At 50.5% G+C, this 19,122-nt stretch overlaps 1 protein-coding gene across 3 annotated transcripts; it reads right to left on the reverse strand.

Moving 5' to 3' along the window:
• Nucleotides 1-908: 908 nt before the first annotated feature.
• On the reverse strand, nt 909-18,445 carry Slc38a7 (solute carrier family 38 member 7). Of its 3 annotated transcripts, none has more exons than XM_036188584.1 (12): nt 18,392-18,445; nt 17,725-17,821; nt 13,200-13,576; nt 10,192-10,390; nt 9,859-10,003; nt 9,064-9,162; nt 8,349-8,406; nt 8,015-8,129; nt 6,720-6,867; nt 6,086-6,285; nt 5,219-5,273; nt 909-2,687 (listed from the first exon to the last, which is right to left on the reverse strand). In XM_036188584.1, the coding sequence occupies exons 3-12, from the start codon at nt 13,467-13,469 to the stop codon at nt 2,585-2,587; spliced, it is 1,392 nt and encodes a 463-aa protein (XP_036044477.1). In that variant the 5' UTR covers nt 13,470-13,576; nt 17,725-17,821; nt 18,392-18,445; the 3' UTR covers nt 909-2,584. The 3 variants fall into 3 exon arrangements, with proteins under 3 accessions (XP_036044477.1, XP_036044479.1, XP_036044480.1); XM_036188586.1 differs by having other exon boundaries at nt 18,378-18,411; XM_036188587.1 differs by lacking the exon at nt 18,392-18,445 and adding an exon at nt 18,073-18,244.
• Between the last annotated feature and the right edge of the window lie 677 nt (nt 18,446-19,122).

Consider the following 19,122-nt stretch of genomic DNA (forward strand, 5'->3'; position numbering starts at 1 on the left):
CTCCTCACACCTTATATACCTTTCTCCGCCCACCCATATCATTTCCTGTCTCAATTTTCCTAGTGCTGGGATTAAAGGCCTGTGACTCCCAAGTACTGGGACTAAAGGTGTGTGCCACCACTGCCTGGCTTCTATATTTAATCTAGTGGCTTGTTCTGCTCTCTAATCTTCAGGCAAATTTATTAGGGTCCACAATATATCACCACACTATTAAGACCTTCCCCATGAACCTGAATGCTAAAATTACAAGTGTACCATAACTGTCTTCCTGTCTTTTTTTCCCTCTTAGCCACTATGATGGCCCCTCACTGCATGCTCCTGCTATGACACAATTAGCCATCCCAGATCCAAAGCAACAAGGCCAAATGGTCATCAAGGAGCTAAATAAACTTTCCCTCTAAGTTGGCGATCTCTAGCATTTTGTTCCGGTGACAGAGTTTATACTGCCCAGTCCCAACACTCAATTTCCCCTGCTTGGGACTTCCTTCAGCTTTCAATTAGACCAGTGTGACTGCTCAGCGTTTAGCTGCCCAGCTAGCCTGCCGTCTTCTTGAGTGCAGTGACTCTATCCTCAGCCAAGGAAGGGCCTGTTCTGCCTCTCTAGACCCTGTGGATGCGGAGGAGACTGATGGCCACTCTGAGATTGCAGTCAAGGGGGAGGACGTGCATCAGAGGGACTGGCTGATGTTGTTGAGAAGCAGGGGAAAGCCTGAGTTAGGACAGAAGCAGAGCCCAGAAAGGGCTAATCAGTGGGGAAAGACTCAGGGGCGGAAGCGGAAAAGGGAGGTGTCCAGAACCTCCTGCAGACGCTTGCTTGGCAAGAAAGCCCACTGGTGCCATTCCTGGTTGTGGGCAGTCAAGTGTCATCTACTTGTCCCACCCCAGGTCCCCTTCCTGCCAATTGTGGGCTAGACTCTGTTCCAAACACACGATACAAGAGACAGTTCAGCAGTGCAAGCCCTTTATTAGCCATCTCCATGTCTCCAAGTGTGCTCGGGTAGAAAAGAACCAGCAAGACACTGGCCGAGGACAAGGGACAGGGCGGGGCGGGGACCTGAGATCAAGCTGAAGCTGGGTTCTGGTCAACCGTCCCAGCTGGCCGGTGTCTATGCCATGCCCCAGCTTTATGCCTGGCCGCCCCTGAGAGGCAGCACTTGGAGGCTGAGGGAAATGAGCATAGCGGGACCAGAGAGGCCGGGTGCCAGGGATGGATGAGAAAAGAGCAGCACTTCAGCTAGTCTGGATGCCAAGCCTCTGCCACCTCAGCTGGACTGACTTGAGAAGAGGGGCTGCTGGGAAGGCCTCCACTCCCGTCTAGGATAGTTGTTTTAGGCAGAATAGATGGAGAAAAGTGTGGGGAGAGAGACCAATTCTGTACCTGGGACTTGCAAAAGTGAGCAGGGGTAGCTGAGTGGCTAAGGTAGTGAAAATACAAAGTATCTGGCCTGCATGGCCTCATTTGGGGTAGGTATGACTCAGAGGGATTCCCTGGCACTGAGGCCAGGCATGGCAGGTGTGTGCAGCTGGACAAGCTGATGTGACAGGGTTTGTTGCCATCCCCTCCCTTGCCAAATAACAAAACCCACCCATAAATGAAAGAGAAGAGACAGGGTAGCGGGTGAGGGAAAGGGTGGGATGTGGGAATGGAAGGAAGAGCAGGATGGAGTAAAGGAAATGCCCAGGGTCTCCAGTCCAGCTTCCTTCTGGGTTCCCGGGCCAGGTTTAGCTGGGGAGGAGAGAGGACAAGTTTGGGAGAGTGAAGTAATGGTGCTGGAGCTTCCAGACCGTGGGCAGCCCAGCTTGGAAGGTCCAAAAGTCCCAAGCCTCTCCTGTGACCCACCCTGAGCCTCTGAAAAGCCACAGTCCCTCTGTCCACGTGGAAAGTTAACGGAAGAGTGCCCACAGCACCGTGGCAATGGCAGCCCCTAGTCTGGAGCTGGGCTGGCACCATTTGTAAACATTAGACTTAGTGATGTCTGGGGACACAGAAGGATACCCAATCTGGACTGTTAGGTTTGGACAAAGTCAGGGTAGGGACCCTAAAGACTTGGGAGGCTACCAGAGGCTCACAGGGGGCCCACAGGGGAATGGACATTTATATGCTATCAGTGTCTCCTTTGGAAGTTGCCAGGTCCCAGGAGAAGCCATCATTGGCTTCTAAGAGACATGGGCAGGCACTAAACCCCAAGGAACTGGGCACAGTCCTGACAAGCTCTGTGGAGGTTACAAGCTCTACGCACATGGTTTTGTTTTTTTGTTTTTTCCAGAGGGAAGTCAGAATGGGCTCTCTTCTGAGACTCACTGACTCTCTCCATTCACAGGTCCCAAAGGCTTGACATTGAGACCTGGGTGAAGGGGAAGCTCCTGTGATGCAGGACCTCCTGTCACCATCCATGACAAGGCCAAGATTGGGGAGTAGGAAGGCAGCTGGGTGGGAGCTGCCCACAGATTTGCGGCCAATTCTATCCCATGACTGTCCCTGGAAAACTGTCCGGATGTCACCAGCTGGAATAGGATGTGGGACTTGGGGTAGCTCCACAGCTCTGAGAGATGGTTCTTGGTCACGTTTTCTGGGAGGCAGTGTTCATGCCAAGAGGTCCACAAAGATGGCATTGGCTGTGGTTTGGCCAAAGATGAAGGCTCCCAAGGTGACCAGAAGGACTCCATAACTGACCAGTGCCCACCAGCTGTAGGGTAGAGGACAAGAGAAGGTTTCAGTCTTTTTTTTTTTTTTTTTCAAGTCTCTGCAGACTCATATCTATAACAGCCAATATAATCAGTCACCCTACTTCTGTAGACAGAACACCTCAGGCTTCCCAAGGACTTTCCCACACAAAGCTTTGCTATCCTAGTTCAGCTAAGGAGACCAAGACCTAGAGGAACTAATGCCCAAGGAAGGGCCCTGGGAAGACACTGAAGAAAAGCAGGAGACAGGGAATGAGATCTGGTTCATTCAAAACAACAACAACAACAAAAAGGCAGGGGGCTGAGAGATGGTTAAGGTCACATAGTGTTCTTCCAGGGGATCTACATCAAGAGGCTCACAACTACCTGTAACTCCAGCTCCAGGGATATTGAGATTGGATAGCCTCTGTGGACACACACACACACACACACACACACACACACACACACACACAGTCAAAGAGAGAATTTAAAATAAAAAAGAAATTAAAAAAAAGAGGGGGTTGGGGATTTAGCTCAGTGGTAGAGCGCTTGCCTAGCAAGCGTAAGGCCCTGTGTTTGATCCTCAGCTCCACATACAATTTAAAAAAAAAAAAAAAAAAAAAAAAAAGAAGCCGGGCGGTGGTGGTGCACACCTTTAATCCCAGCACTCGGGAGGCAGAGGCAGGCGGATCTTTCTGAGTTCGAGGCCAGCCTGGTCTACAGAGTGAGATCCAGGAAAGGCGCAAAGCTGCACAGAGAAACCCTGTCTCAAACCCTCCCCTTCTCCCCCCCAAAAGAAAAGAAACAGAAGGCAGACATCTTTAACCACACATAACAAAAATGCCAGGGGTTATCGTTGGCAACTGAGATGAAGGTGATTTTACTTTCTTAAGATATGTCTGTTTTTAAATTCTATAATGACTGTTTGCTTTGTGTTTTTAGGGAAGGTCTCACTGTATCATCTTGGCTGGCCTGAAATACAAATACTGCCATGGAATAAATTTATTTTCTCTCCCTTCCCCCCTCCCCCCTTCTCTTTCTCTATCTTTCCCTGCCCCTCACTCACTCTCTTCCTTGTCATGGTGGGGCTCGAACCCAGGGCCTTGTATATTTTAGGCAAGCACTATCCCATTGAACTACCTTCCCAGCTCTGGAATAATTTTTCTTAAAGCATAAAACCTTTTTTAAAGTATTACTCAGAGAAACATACATATAAGGAAACAATGTGTTTTTCCTTCACTAGACGACTTTTTGGTGGTGTCAATGTTTGAGTCAAAGTCTTACTCTGAAGTCCAGGCTGGCCTTCTACTCATGGAAATCTTCCAGTCTCAAACAACAAAATCATATACCAACCCCTCTGTCTGTGTACACTGCACAGTTCTGTGTACTCAGACACATATATGCACAGAAACAGTTTAGGTCATAGCCTGTAGGGATAGCATGTCTTAGGAGACGGTAAAGTGGGCTGTGAGAGAGGAACATACCCCACCTTTTATGGTTGAGACAAGGTTTCATTGTGTAGCCCAGGCTAGCTCAAAATCATGTAGTCCAGGCTGACTTTGAACTCTAGAAATATTTGTCTCAGGCTTCCAGGTCCTGGGATTAGAGGGTATGCCTGGCATGGGACTCTGACTTTTTCTTCTAAAGCCTTTCAGTAGTACATGAATTGTTATAAGTAGTTCAGGTTACCTACTGCAAAAATATACATTAAAGCTCCGTAATTTGGGGAGTGATACTAGGGAATTGAAGCCAGGGTTTCACACATGACAAGTACATGGTTTGCTACTAAGTTATACTTCCAAGCACCGAGAACTTTTTATTTGTATGTGTGTGTGTATGTGTCTGTGCACACGTGTAGGTGCATGTGCGGAGGCCAGAAGAACCCATCAGAGCTGGAGTTACAGGCATATGGGGGAAGCCTGGTTTGCCACATGGATGCTGGGATCTGAACTCCGGCCTTTAGGACTGAGCAGCAAGCATTCTTCACTGAGCTGTTCCCCCAGTTCCCTCCCTCTTTGGGATGGTGGGGTCTGACTATGTAGCTCTGGCCGGTGTGGTTCTCACTACATAGTGTGATGCTTCATTTTCATTGTCAATCTGACTGGATTTGGGATCACCTAGGGTCTGTCTGGAAAGGTGTTTCCAGAGAGGTTTAACAGAGAGAGACCCACCTTGAACAGGGGGCCATGAAATTCCATGGCTGAGGTCCCAGACTGAGTAAGAACAGAGAAGGTAAGCTGAGCGTCACGGTCACCCCTGCTTCCTGACTATGGACACGTGACCAAACTCCACACGCTATCGCCACCACGACAGACTGTGCGCTCATGAGCAGAAAACTCTTTTTTGAGCTGCTTCTTGTAAAAAGAACCAGCACCAACCGCACCAGGGGCTCCAAGCTCCAGCAATCACCTTAGCCTGTGTGTGGAGGAGGCACCATGTGCCCCTGCCCTGAAAGTGCCACAGTTTTAAGTGTTCGGGTCTTTGACCCCTTGCCTATTTTAAGGCTCCCCTTTTATCTCTCTAGAAGGCTGCTCAGCTGGCCCTGCTTTACCTGGCTGGTTTGACCTCCTCCATCTCTGACAGTTTGGCTTGAATGAGGCACAGCCCTAGAAGAAAAGAGGTAACCCTGAGTTTGGAGGAGACAGGGGTTCTCTCCCTCAGCCCAGTCCACCCCCACCCCCAACCCCCAGGAGGCTGTGGTGGTGATGGAAAAGGCTTGTTTACTCTACTCCAGATTCTGAAATCCAGATCCTCCACCCCAACCCTCACCCAGCAGGACGCACCTGGCCTCTGCTCTCCCAAGATAGGCCAGCAGCTAACAAGCACCCTTTGGGCTACATTCAGGACTCAGAGCTAAGGGGCACATTGAATAGTGACTCAGTGGGAGCTCACACCATCTTTCCTACTCCAGAGCAGGCATGGCTCCCTACTCTGCATCCAGTGGGAAGAGCTTTGAGGAGGCCGGGGATGGGAACAGGCTGGGTACAGTAGAACTCTGAGCTGGCAGACGGGACCGATTTCTGTGGATCTGTAGCTGGCCTGTGTCTAGGACTTGAGTCTCAAAACTTCAGTCTCAAGTTGTCCCCATGGGGTTTCCTTCCCTCTGGACTGGAATAAGCTAGCCAGATCCGGGGAGTCAAGGATGCCGCACTTGAATGAAGGGTGAGAGTAGAGACCTTGGACCTGAGCCTACTGGGCTTCAAATGGGCTGTTGACAGTTGAGCTTGTCAGCCTCTGGGCAAGTTTGTACTCTCCAGTCCCAATCTCATCAGTAAAAGAGATCACACCCTTCCCACCAGGAGGAAATGTTGACTTGGTAGAGACTGGTGGTCACTCCCGCAGGCAGGTTTTGAGTCCCTGGCTGAGGTTAGGGAGGTCCTGTTGCGTGGGGGGAGGTTGGGGTCCCTGGGGTACGCACCTGGGAAGACGAAGATGAAGCAGGCTGCCAGGCCTCCGATGACCGAGATGACCTTGCCGATGTCAGGGATAAAGAGTGCCAGCAGCAGGGTAAGCAGGAACCATGCCAGCGTCTGCAGGACCCGGCGCCGCCGCTCCCGCCCCACGTCCTCCTCCACTGGCATCCCCTTGTAACGCAGCCACAGGCCTTCCACCACAGCCCTGCTCACATGAGGAGGGGCTCAGGGGGCTTTGGCTCGTGCATGGAGGGTGGGGGAGATCCTGAATGGCTCCTCATCTGTGACCATCACTGTCCTTGGTTGCTATGGGCTAACAGGTTAAGTTTATGAAGGGCTTTGCTTCTTTTCCTGGACACAGACACCATAATTCCCTTTATAAAAGGAATGAATTGGGGTAGCTAAAAAGCTGGCTGGGTCCATATAAAAACTAAGGAAAAGATCTGGACTGGAGATCCTTACAGGGCTCACAGAATATTCTGGAACCAGTAAGACCAGGCATGGAGTATGGGTGAGGGCATCCTGGACACAGACTCTTTCTGTGGGCTTCAATTTTCCTTGCCACAAAATAGGTTCCCCATAAGGCCATGTTTCTTCCTGGCTCCCAGGGGTTCTGGACAGGGTGGGGAAAGGGCTCACCGCCCACAGAAGTGGAGGATGGGGTAGGAAGTGAGCACACTAAGGATGATGAACGCTCGGGCCACGGCCACAGCCACGTCCTCCGAGGGGTAGGACCGGAGCACGTCAGGATCCACAGCAGCTCCAAAAGTCAGGAAGCCACAGATGCCTATGGGCGAGGACAAGGGTGAGGTCAGGGCAGTCCTAGGAGAGTTGAGGTGGACTGTCTCCTGACGGGGGCAACATCGTGCAGAAGGAATGTTGTAGCAGCTTGGGAAGCGAGGACTGAGCCTCGGAAAGGGAGTCAAGCAAGAGCAGACACCCCACTTCCTGCCTTCTCAGATGTCGCTTGCACCCACACATACCCTGCTGCTTCCCGGCAATTGTCTCAACTTCTATACTAACCATTCCATCTGCTCAAACCATATACTGCACCTCACCACTCAGGTCTCAGATGTCCCCCCACCACAGAACACTGTCCTGCCGATCACCACAGTCATTTGTCCCTACTCTCCTTCTATCACTCACCTCTCTAAATCACCCGTCACCCCGTCAGAACATGTGACCCACGGCAAAAGGGCCTTTCGCCTGTTTGCCTCTTGTGTTTCTTGCTGTAGCTTCAGAGGCGAGGACAAGTCTAGTCCAGGTGGTTCCCGCCCTCATCCCCTACGGCAGGGGGGTGGTAACTCCCAGTTCATCTCTGACCCCTTGCCCAAACTGACCCACCCACCAGCCAGAGATTTCTCTGCCTGGTCATTTCCCACCCAAGAAATGCATCCTCTCGGCTCCTGGCAGCACTCATCCCTCTCCCTCGGCTGCCCAGCCTCACAGGAACTTCTTCACCCCAGCAATGCAGACCTCCTTCCCATTCCTGCCACCACACGCCCTGCGTTTGCCATTTCCCTCTGAATCGCTCTTCTTCTGTCTGGCTTTTCCCTCATGGGCCTCTCCAGGGGCCACCTCCTCGGAGAGGAGCCTTCTGTGAATGCCACCCCTATCCAGTCCCACCCCTTTTTCATCAGCCCCCCTGCCGTCAGCCCCACCAGGGCTGGGGCCAGCTCCAGGCATCGCTGTAGCAACCCCACGCTGGGAACACCTTCTGATAGTCACTTAGCATCAGTTTAGAACCCGTGAGCTGATGGAACACTCTCACCTTGATGAGGGGTAGCCTGGGGCAGCCTAATTCAAATCAGTGTCTGCAGAAGTGTTTATTGAGCTAAGAGTGCAGAGCTTCCCTGGGAAAGCTGGACCAGAGACCGTAGGGACTCAAGGGGGAGTGCCAGCACTCCAAGCCTGGCCTCTGGAAGAGCACTCACCTGTGCCCATGTAGACAGCCAGCGCTATGACCATGGCAGCTGTTACCACTCCACCCCAGGTCTTGACTTCCGGCTGCCTCATGCTGCTGAAGACGGGTACACTGCTCACATGGCACTGTCCAGGTGAAGGGTATGGTCACAGCGGGGAAGTGACCTCATCTCCAGGTTTCAAAGGGAGGTACCTTGGGGGCAAAGGCCCCAGGGATAGGGGCAAGGCAGGGGGCCCTTGGTTCATCCATCCTCCCAGGAATCCCACCATCCTGTCTACAGTCTGGGGTCCTTCCCAGGGTGGGGGAGTAGGCTAATGGGACAGCGGGGACCCTGGTGCTGGCACCTGAAATCCAAAGCAGATGGTGGGCATAGCATTGAACATAGCCATCCAGGAAGCTGGTCTGTGGGCAAACACAAAGTGAACCTGCCTGGGAATCCCACAGAGCTACCAAATGTCCCTACCGCCCCCTTCTCCACTCTTCCATCAACCTCCAACAACCAGTACCCTACACCCTGAACACGCATGCGCAGAGGACCCGTGTCTATTTAAAACTCAGGGGACAGGCTCTGAAAGGCCGTCCTAGGACCAGAGTCCAGAACTCCTGGCTCTTAAACTGGGACTCTGCTTTTCTGAATTGTTCCTTTAAAAACAAATTCCTTAAAAAATCAAAGGGGACTGAAAAGCTAGACACTGTGGTACCTATCTGTCACTCCAGCACTTGGGAGGTGGAGGCAGGAGGATCAGGAGGGTCAAGACCAGGCTACATAGTGAGCCTGAGCCCAGCCTGGGCTACATGAGTCCCAGTCTGATAAATATGAAAGAGTAATTGGGGAAAATGTGCAATTTTCCCTCTGGTAGTCTCCCTAGGTAGGGACCTTGCAATTGCACTGTGGCAACTGCCAGATGTTGAACAGGCCCTCTGACCTCCTTCCTGCAGTGATTGATGGGTCAATGTCAATGAGCTAATGAGCCTCAGGAGAGGCACCCATGTGACCTTTAGATGCCTGATCTGGGTGGCAGCTTCTACCCCATGTATTTCCCAGGGACCCTCACCTACCTGGTCAGGATGTCCCCTGGGCGCATCTCTTTATCTGGCCAGATGTATTTGATGATTATAATGGCGGTGACATACCAGGTGCCCACAACACTCAGGAAACTGCCAAGAAGGAGAGACTGACTTCCTACTTCCCATCCCCAGCCACCCCTTGTCCAACCCCATCCCCAGATCTGCCACAGGGAGGAGCTTGTCAGCACTTCAGCCAGGGGACGTGCGTTGCCTCAGAGACCACATTCAGGAACTGGGCTCCAAAGCACAGCCACAAGCTCAGCCTGAGCAGCCCAGGTGTGGCAAGGGCTCACAGCTTGCCGCCCTGGGGGGCCTAGCCCAGGGAACTGAGAGATTCTGGGGTAAAGGGGAGAGTGCAGATCCTGGGTGCTAACACTTAAGGAGACCCTGGAGATGGCCAAGTAAGAAACAGCCCCAACCCCCACAGCTTTTCAGATATAGGGCTGGGAAGCCGGACTCCTCTCTCTGAGCCCCGTGGAAGACCCTACCACACTGACATTAGGATCACCAACCCCCAGACTCCAGGAAAGCCAAAGCCCATCTGCTCTTCCACTGCCAGCCACCACCAAATGTGACAAGGACATTTAGATGACACCTTCAGTGTTGCTATAAACGGAAAAGGAAAGGCCCAGGCCCAGGATTCTGCAGCTCTGGTCTGCCCTGGCTTGCCTGTTCTCGCTCCCCAAGGAAGATACCATGGGAGAGGGGCTCCCCACCAGAAATAGCTCTCCAGTTGCCTTTGATCAGAGCCTCTGTCTGGCCCAGGCTGGGTTGGGACCTCCGAACCTGGCATATTTCTGGAAGCCGATCTCCCTGGGGATGGACAGGGGCAGGATGAAGAGGAAGGCGGTGAGGCTGATGGTGAACTTGCGGTCTGTGTACCAGGGGCCGCCGCTGGCCCCTTCAGGCTCCTTCGCCATCACAGCTATAACTGCACAGGGAGGGAGGAGGGAGTGTCATGCCACTCGGGGGCTGGCCCTCCTGCTTTGGAGGACCTAAGACTTCCCTCTAAGAGCAGGACCCGAAGAGAGGGCAAGGCCTAGTGTGTGGCATTCCTTCCCTCTACCTCAGGACCCTCAGGCCAAGGAGAAAGAGATGAGAACTGGGGGAGAACCTCACTCTTGTCCTGCTGGTCCCCAATGATGATGAGGAAGGTGATGCAGGTGCCGAAGGTGTAGACTGCGATGGCCACCTCACACAGCACGCCTGTCAGCTTGCCGCACACGGCCCACACCACCTCCTGGTAGGTCCTCTCATTGCTGGCCTGGGAGCAGTAGGCCAGGATGACGAGCCCACTGATGATGAAAACCAGCATGCCCTGCAGGCAGGAACAGACGAGAGGCTGTGGGAGAGGCATCCTGAGCTCATTTGGGGCATATCTTACACCAGTGTCCAAAGCAGGTTTACAAATGGGCCTTATCTTACAGGACAATTTTAACAGATTACTAGAGGTCACCAAGTTGAAATTTCCTTTAAAAATGAGTTTCAGGGGCTAGAGAGAGGGCTCAGTGGTTAAGAGCACTGGCTGCTCTTTCAGAGGACCCAGGTTCAAGTCCCAGCATCTACATGGGGGCTCACAAACATCTCTAACTCCATTCTGTAGGATCTGACGCCCTCTTCTGGCCTCCGCTGGCATTGCATGGCTCACAATCATACAAGCAGGCAAAATGTACACATAGACATAAAATAATTAAAAACAAAAACAAAAGCAAACAACAACAACAAAATGAGTTTCATTCAAAATTTCAAACATGTAAACAAACTGAGCACAGGATGGACCTCCAACAGCTTCAAAACAATTTATAATTTTCTTTCCTTTTTTGGGGGCGGGGTCTGTTCAGATAAAGTCTCTCTTGGTAGCCCAGGCAGGAGGATGGATTATAATTTACTATGTGGTACAAGCTGGCCTTGAACTCATGAAGGCTCTTCTGCCTCAACCTCTTGAATGCTGAAATTATAGGCATGTACTACTACAGTAGCTCTTGTGGCAGATCCCCCCCCCCCCCCCCCGATTTTATTACCTTTCCATTGTATTTTGGAGTCAATATGATTTTTTTTTAAATTTCATTGGTAAACACTTCAATAATTCTAAAACATAGCGTCTTTCTTTTATTTAAACATAACCACAAAATCAATATAACACCTAAAGACCTAAATATGCAGGGGCTGGGCATGTTAGCTCCATTGGCAGAGCGCTTGTCTAGCATGCATGAACTCCTGGGTTTGACCCTGAGTACTGCATAAAGCCAAGAGTGGAGGAAAACCTCTGTAATCCCAGCCCTCAGGATGTGGAAGAAGGAAGACCAGAAGTTAAAGGCATCCTTGGCTCTATAGAGAATTCAAAGTCAGGGCTACATGAGCCCGTCTTAAAAAGCAAAAAATTAAATATGCAGATACTGTTCAAACCTCTGATTGTTCGGAAGGCTTTTGAAATCTTTTTTTTTTTTTTTTTTAATTTATTTATTATGTATACAGCACTCTGCCTGCATGTGTCCCTGCAGGCCACAAGAGGGCACCAGATCTCATTACAGATGGTTGTGAGCCACTATGTGGTTGCTGGGAATTGAACTCAGGACCTCTGGAAGAGCAGTCAGTGCTCTAAACCACTGAGCCATCTCTCCAACCCGGCTTTTGCAATCTTAACTGGCCTTAACAGGGACTATGGAGGTCTAACCCCTCGATAGGCCCCTCCCAGGGTCCCGGAAGAACCTACAACCAGCTAATAATTAATCTTTGATGATAGGAAATGAGTCTACATACACAAAACTCCTTAGTGCACACACTTTATTCTTCTGAGTCAGTTCTCTCTCTACACAGTTTCATTCTGCTCTCACGCCTAGCTCCTTTCTTGCCTGATTTGTCTCTACCTATATTTGCTGTTTCCCTATATCTGCTGTTTCCTCTAAGCTTTATATTAGTTCTCTCATCTTAATTCTGCTTCATCTAGGTCCTTCTCATCTCATACTTTCTATCTTAACACTCTCATATTAGCTCTGCCCCATCCAGGTTCTCATCCATCTAGTTCTTCCCATCTCAGCTCCTCCGCCATCTCCTTCTTCCTCATCCTGTTCTTTCCCATCTGGCTCTTCCTCATCTTCCATCTCGTTCCTCTAGTCCTCTCTTCTAGCCCTTCAATCTAGTTCCTCTCCAGTTCTTATCCATCTAGTTCTTCCATTCTCTTTTCCGTCTCGTCCTTAAGTCCCCTCTCTCAAATTCCTCCTCTGAATCTTCTTATACACCTCAGCTCTTCTCCTCCCCCAGTTCTCTAGGGTATCCAGTTATATACTCAAGGCTCGAATTCCTACAGGGTCATACAAGCGGGTCACAATTTTCCTCAGGCGGTGACTCTCAGGCTTTCTTTCACAACCTAAATGGGGAGTGGTAAATGAGAAGGTCAACTGAGAACTAATAATTGGTTAGTATATTAGAAAAGGGAATTTATGTGCTCAACTACATTCCCAGAGGTGGTTAGGTAAGAAGTTAGGAGTCTATAATGTTAGTAAGGCTGTACAAGAAAGGAGGGTTTCACCTTAAACTGCACAAGAAATAAAGCAATCCTGACCTAGGAGACAGGTGTTGTTTTGTTTGGCCTTGGATGCTTGACAGGCATTTTAGATAAATACACTGTTAGGAGTTCTTGGAAGCACACAAGAAAATCTTTTTAGGAACCAGCTAATATATATATATATATATATATATATATATATATATATACACACACACACACACACACACAAAAGCTAAAATATCACCAAGACTTCTTAAGCATGGCTTGACCTTGGGAAAAGTCCTTGACCTTTCCAAGCGGTAGCCTTTGTGATAGTAGCTGAATTCCATTACATTTCCCTGCGGCTTGCAGCATGGCCTCAGTGTGAAGAGTTCTGACACCTGACTTGGACTTCACCCTCTTTCCCTCTTCTACCTCCTCTTTCCTCCGTTCCTACTCTTGTATTGGTTCTGATTGGTAGCTTTAAAGGAAGGTTCTGGACTAGATTGGTAATGCCTGTCTGTTATAAGGGAGGGAAGAATGACAGCATAAGTCCTCTTCACTCAGCGCTGATGCAAAGCCTCCCTTGAAAATCGAAGAGCCCACGGGCACTGCCTACCTCCGCTGCCAGCGCACTCACCATCTGCAGGGCGATGCCAGCCGCCACGCCCCCGGCAGTGCTGAAGGCTGCTGGGAAGTTGAGCAGTCCTGCACCCAGGCAGGCATTGACGACAATGAAGACGGCTCCAAGCCTTGAAGTGGTGCCTCTGTCTGGATCTCCGGGAGATGCGCCCCCCTCACTCTTGGGGGCCATGTCCACACAGGGGCTTTGCAGCAAACGGGCCCGCTCCCCGGCATCAGTGCTGGAGGCCCACTCGCTGTAGTCACTGTTGATGCTGACCTGGGCCATGGTCCAAGACTACTCTTCCTCTGAAAGCTGTGGGCTCTGCCTCACGACCACATTCCTGGGGCAGCTGAGAGAATACCTGCCCCTTTAGGGACACTACTCTAGGGGACCTGGGCAAGACAAAGAAAGACAGACATTATGTTTACCCTGGAACAGTGAATCTGGGGCACAAAAACATGATGCAGCTTCCCCAAGATCACATGGCTAGGATCCATATAAGTACCAAGCACTGGTCAACTGCATGGCAGGAGCTCCACATGGCTAAGACACAGGCGCTGCTCTGTGCAGAACATTGTATTGAGGTCACTGTGTGAGTGACAGACACAGAAACATGTCAGCTGCACACCCAATCTGCTTCACTCTTATAGGACAGAAAGGTCAATAAGACCTAAACATAGGGGCTGGGTGGTGGTGGTGCACTTTAACCCCAGCACTCCAGAGGCAGGCGGATCACTATGAGTTCGAGGCCAGCCTGGTCTACAGAGCAAGTTCTAGGCCAGCCAGGGCTACATAGAGAAACCTTGTCTTGAAAAACCAAAAACAGAGGGAGGCTGGGGACACCGAGAGGGGACTAGATTGGTAGTGTCTATCTGTTATAATTTGTTGTCTAGCTGTTTGTTATATCACTGGGGACGCTCAGTGATAGAGCACTTGTCTACCAATGCCCAGTACTGCGAAGCGAATAAAGGACATAGAAGAGAGGGGTACTAAAATGTCAGCACCTGGGGAGGCCCCAGGGGACGGGTGTGTCACACGGTCTTAGATCATCTGCTCCCGTGGCAGCCTTGTGATCAGAAAGTCCAGAGAAACAGAAGCCCTGACCCAGGATGGTCAGTGAGTAAACTACAACACAGTCAGGACCTAGACCCATCTGGCTTCCCAGGCTGTCTGAACACCACACAGTCCCAATAGCAGCTGCCATCAAGAACTACGGAGTTTCAGTGCATTTCAACCCAGCATGCTTTCCTGAGACCCACACATTAAACTGCATGGCTTTCAAGGGTACTTCAAAATTCAGGTCAATCTTCTTGTCTTTCACACGGCAATTCCTGACATAAGGATCCTCAGGAAATTTTTTCTTTTCTTTTTTGAGACAAAGTTTCTCTATGTAGTCCTGGCTGTTCTCAAACTGAGATCCTCTGCCTTTGCCTGAGTGCTAAGATTACAGGAGTCTACCACTAGTAGGAAAATGATATTTCTCTGTGTAGCCCGGGCTGTCCTGGAACCTGCTTTGTAGACCAGGCTGGCCTTGAACTCATAGAGATCTGCCTGCCTCTGCCTCCCAAGTGTGTGTGTATGGGGGGGGGGGGTTGGGTTTCCTTTATTTGTGTATATGTGTTTTTGTAGAGGTTTGGGTTTCCTTTATTTGGTGAGTGAGTGTGAGTGTGTGTGAGTGTGTGTGTGTGTTTGTGTGTGTGTGCTTGTGTGGAGGTCAAAGGTAACTTTTGGGAATCTCCTTTCACAATGTGGGCCCAAGGGATTGAACTCAGCTCATTTAGCTTGGGAGCAGATTCTTTTACACACTGAACTATCTCAGTGGTCCAGAAAGATAATTTTGTTGTTTTTGTTTTTTCTGAGACAAGGTTTCTCTGTGTAGCTTTGCGCCTTTCCTGGAACTCACTCTGTAGACCAGGCTGGCCTCAAACTCACAGAGATCCGCCTGCCTCTGTCTCCCGAGTGCTGGGATTAAAGACATGCGCCATCACTGCCTGGCGAAAGATAATTCTTAATTGTGTGTTTGGAATATTCCCAGCCCCTTTGCTGCCACCCACAGGTTCTATTTCTTCCCCACTTCTCAGCCACTCACTGAGTCCTTGGAGCCATTAGAGCTCAGCACTCCTCAGGCCCATTTCCTTCGGTCATTTGTTTGTGTGCTAACCCTGTGCGCTCTAGGCTTGCTTTCCCAAGCTAGACTGCAAGGCTCCGAGGCCAGACATGTGGTGTTTATGGTTACTACGAGCCACAACTGAGTAGACAGGACCGACGCCAAAGATACTGATGTCCAGGCATTGTGCATGCCACCCTTGGTCATGCAGCGGTCACCAGTGGCTGGGGTTCCAAACCAGGCTTGCTGAGATGGCTTAGCAGGTAAAGGTGGCTGCTGCCAAGCTTGATGACTCCTGGACCCGCACGGTGGAAGGAGAGAAATGACTCCCATAAGTCTCCTCTGACCTCCACCTACACACACATTCATTCTCTCTCTCTCTCTCTCTCTCTCTCTCTGGATGGTGGTGATGGACGCTTTTAATCCAGCACTTGGAAGGCAAAGGGAGGCAGATCTCTGTGAGTTCAAGGCTAGTCTGGTCTACAGAGCAAGTTCCAGGACAGCCAGATCTACACAGAGAAACCCTGTCTCAAAAAACTAAAAAACAAAAAAATCAGGCACAGAAACACACACACACAGAGACACACTGAATGAATGAACAAAAATCAAATAACAACAACATTCCTAGGACATTCTTATGTGGCCTAGAACATTCATCTGTTTGCCTCTGCCTCCTTCCTGGGCCTGCTGATGATGACAGGCTTGGCACCTTCTCACTCTGGGTAAGCACAACCCAACTGCAGACTTTCCTGCAGCCTTGAGAACCAGGAGGTTCACTCTCCTCCAAATCTTGAAGTACTTTCAGGAGCCCAGCTCTGAAAACCAACATGTTCTCCTACCTCAGTGCCAGTCTGAACTGCCAAGAGGAATAATCCCTCCCTCCCTCCCTCCCTTCCTAGATTAACCTCTGAGCCTTTTCTGCAGCCCTCAAATAATGTTTCTTATATTTTTGGTTGTGAGCCTAGCCTGGAATAATGTTTCTTAAAGAGTTAAAGCTAAGTCCACACTAAGAGCAGCCCAAAAAGTGAGCACTGTGGCTCATTCCTATAATCTCGGTAACTGAGAGGCTGAGGCAGGAGGACTTTGTGAGGTCAAGGTCAGCATGGACCATAAAGTTAGTACTAAGCTTTATAGTATAAGCCTGTCTTAAAAAAACTAAAAAAAGCTATCTGGGCCGGTCGGTGGTGGCACACTCCTTTATTCCAGCACTCAGGAGGCAGAGCCAGGAGGATCTCTGTGAGCTGGAGGCCAGTCTGGGCTACAGAGTGAGTTCCAGGACAGGAACTACACAGAGAAACCCTGTCTCAATAAACCAAACAACAACAACAACAACAAAAAAACATATCTGAGTTGGGGGGGGGGGGCTGGCTATGCTTTCATCTTAGACTCGGAGGGCTGAAGCCTAACCTCAACACTTCCTAAGTACATGACCTTGGGAAGGTCACTTTAGCCTGCTGAGCCTTTTCATGGCATAAATTCTCTCAAAGAGCATGCTGATATCGGTAAGCATTACCAGGCGGGGGTGGGGGTGGGGGTGGGGTGGGTGGTAAAGCCTGTGCATACTATAAGTGAGGAGTCAATCCCTAACAACTGCCACTTTGGGGCTGGTGAGATGGATGAATGGGTAAAAGCACTTGCAATCAAGACTCATGACTCGAGTTCGATCCCTGGGATCCACATGGTGGATAGAATGAACTCCTGCAGGTTGTTCTCTGACCATACAGGAACCATGGCACCACATTCATTCATTCATATTCTTATTCTCTATAATTAAAAAAAGATCCCATTTCCTCCCCGCAAAGGCAATGATTCAGCCACAACCACTGTCCACCCCATTTCAAGCTATCCCTCTTGATAAGGTCAGCCCACTGGGGGGTCTAGAACAGACAGAGGCCCCCAGGGGTGCTTCCCACGTGTTCCTTCTGATGATGGACAAAGCTGGGGGTGTTACCCCAAGAAGAAAGGGGAGAGTGGAGGTGGTCTGAGACAGCTGCCATCAAGTAATTAAGGGACACAGTCCCAGTGCACACACCTCTGTTAGGGCCAGATCAAGAAACATGTCGGGCCACAGACTTTTTCCTCTTACGCAATCTGCCCCTCAGCCAGCAACTCAGCATAATCTCCCAGGGGTGAGCAGTGATGGCAGTCTGGGGACTCCAAGGTCCGGGCATAGCTCCGGAGAGGTCGAAGGCCATTCCTTTGAAGGTTCTGCATTGCTAACCCCACAGAAACAGACATAAGGTCGCATGGTCCCAAGCCTAAGAAGCAGGCTTCCCTTTGGCACCCTTGTGCCAGACCTGTGCCATGTGCCCAGCCTCTCCTGCAACCACACAAAAGCTCAGGCTGAGTGGCTCCACCCTGTAAACTCTCACTGGTCTATGTACCAGCTCTCACCCCTACGCCAATTAATCAGCCCCACTGTTTCCAACTTACCTGCTATCCTAGAAGAGGGCTGTTCTCTCTGCCTAAGGTACGGGGTCCGAGTCTCCTCACATCCCCTTTTGGCCTCAAGATCTTCTCAAGGCTTTACCTAAAATTTGCAGTCAGTACAGAGAAGAGTTTGGCCTTTTGCAGCTGGCTGGGGGGACGGGGAGGTTGGGGTAAGGAGTTTCACTCAGTAGTTCCGAATAACCCATAGTACGGCGTGGAGTGCCAGATCAGATAGGGCAATGGCCCGTGGAGGGAAGAGATTAAGCTAAGGTCACAGTGAGCAGTTAGCGGGGTCAGAACTATACGCACAACACACACAAGCTTAGGTCGGAGATGGAACAGAGATTTTACCCGCTTCCCGGTCCAGCCTGGGGCCAGCACCGAAACACGAGGTTTGGTTGAATGGGAGGCGGGCAAGGGAGCACGCGGCTAGGGTGGGCTTGGGTGAGCCCCACGCATGACGTAAAATCGGTGGGTTGCGTGTGATCCTGGCCTAGGGCTGAGTGGAGAGCCGCCAGACTAAGGCGTGGCTGGGCTGGTGCAATGGAGGACAACAGAGAAGATGGCCCTGGAGCGTTGCAGGGACCCAGCGGCCGCAGTGATGGGGGACTCCAAGGACCCAGAAACCCTACAGCCCCACCTTGCAACGCCCGTACCTCCCTTCACAAACCTCGTAGGTGTCCTGCCGGAGCCGACTCTAGAAACACGTGAGGTTGAATCACATGACCGCCCGGCTAGCACAAGCCGCAGGCCACTCTGGGAATTGTAGTTTCGTAACCCAGTGTCATCCCTCGGACCGCATCGGCTTCTCAAACCTACAACACAGTTCCGAGCCAACTTGGCTCCCTGCCAACACGTTTATCCAGTTATTTTTAGGAATGGTCCCTTGGCCAAACCAAATATTGTTCCTTCCTCCTAGAAAGAGCGTTAATAGGTTTGGCATCTTTGTCCTCGGGGGGCAGTGCGCCAAAGCCATTTGGCCTCATTTTCTTTGTTCCTGCATTCATTTCCACAGCAAGTGACTCCAGAGTTTCGTTGACTGAAGAGTGAGCGGGACCATTGAACGAAAGAGAGAGACTGTTTAAGCATTCATTAATCCTTGGCTACAACCTCAAGGCTAGATTTCTGAAGTGTTTGAGGCATTGCGGGCTCTCAGTTTATTGAATGAAGGTGAAACTGCCCAGAGCCTTGGCTTCTTCTCTACTTGGCTGTATGCGGTTTACAAATAAAGCCAGTTTCTGCCTCTTTATTTGTGGTACTAGAGCTTGAAAGTCGGACTCGAGGCAAGAGCTATATTTCTCAGTTACATCCTTAGTCTAGTTTAGTTATTTTTTTTTCCCCTTTACACTTACTTATGTGTGTGTACGCATGTGGAGTTCATAGGGAAACTTTCATGAATTG

Source organism: Onychomys torridus, chromosome 5, assembly GCF_903995425.1.
Source record: "Onychomys torridus chromosome 5, mOncTor1.1, whole genome shotgun sequence".
NCBI classification, from domain to species: domain Eukaryota; kingdom Metazoa; phylum Chordata; class Mammalia; order Rodentia; family Cricetidae; genus Onychomys; species Onychomys torridus.

Coding starts and splice junctions, on each gene's coding strand:
- Slc38a7 (XM_036188584.1), bottom strand. CDS start 13,469: ATGGCCCAGGTCAGCATCAACAGTGACTACAGCGAGTGGGCCTCCAGC. Junction 10,004..10,191: donor TGGGGACCAGCAGGACAAGA/GTGAGGTTCTCC, acceptor CTCCCTGTGCAG/TTATAGCTGTGATGGCGAAG. Junction 9,163..9,858: donor GGCTTCCAGAAATATGCCAG/GTTCGGAGGTCC, acceptor CCTTCTTGGCAG/TTTCCTGAGTGTTGTGGGCA.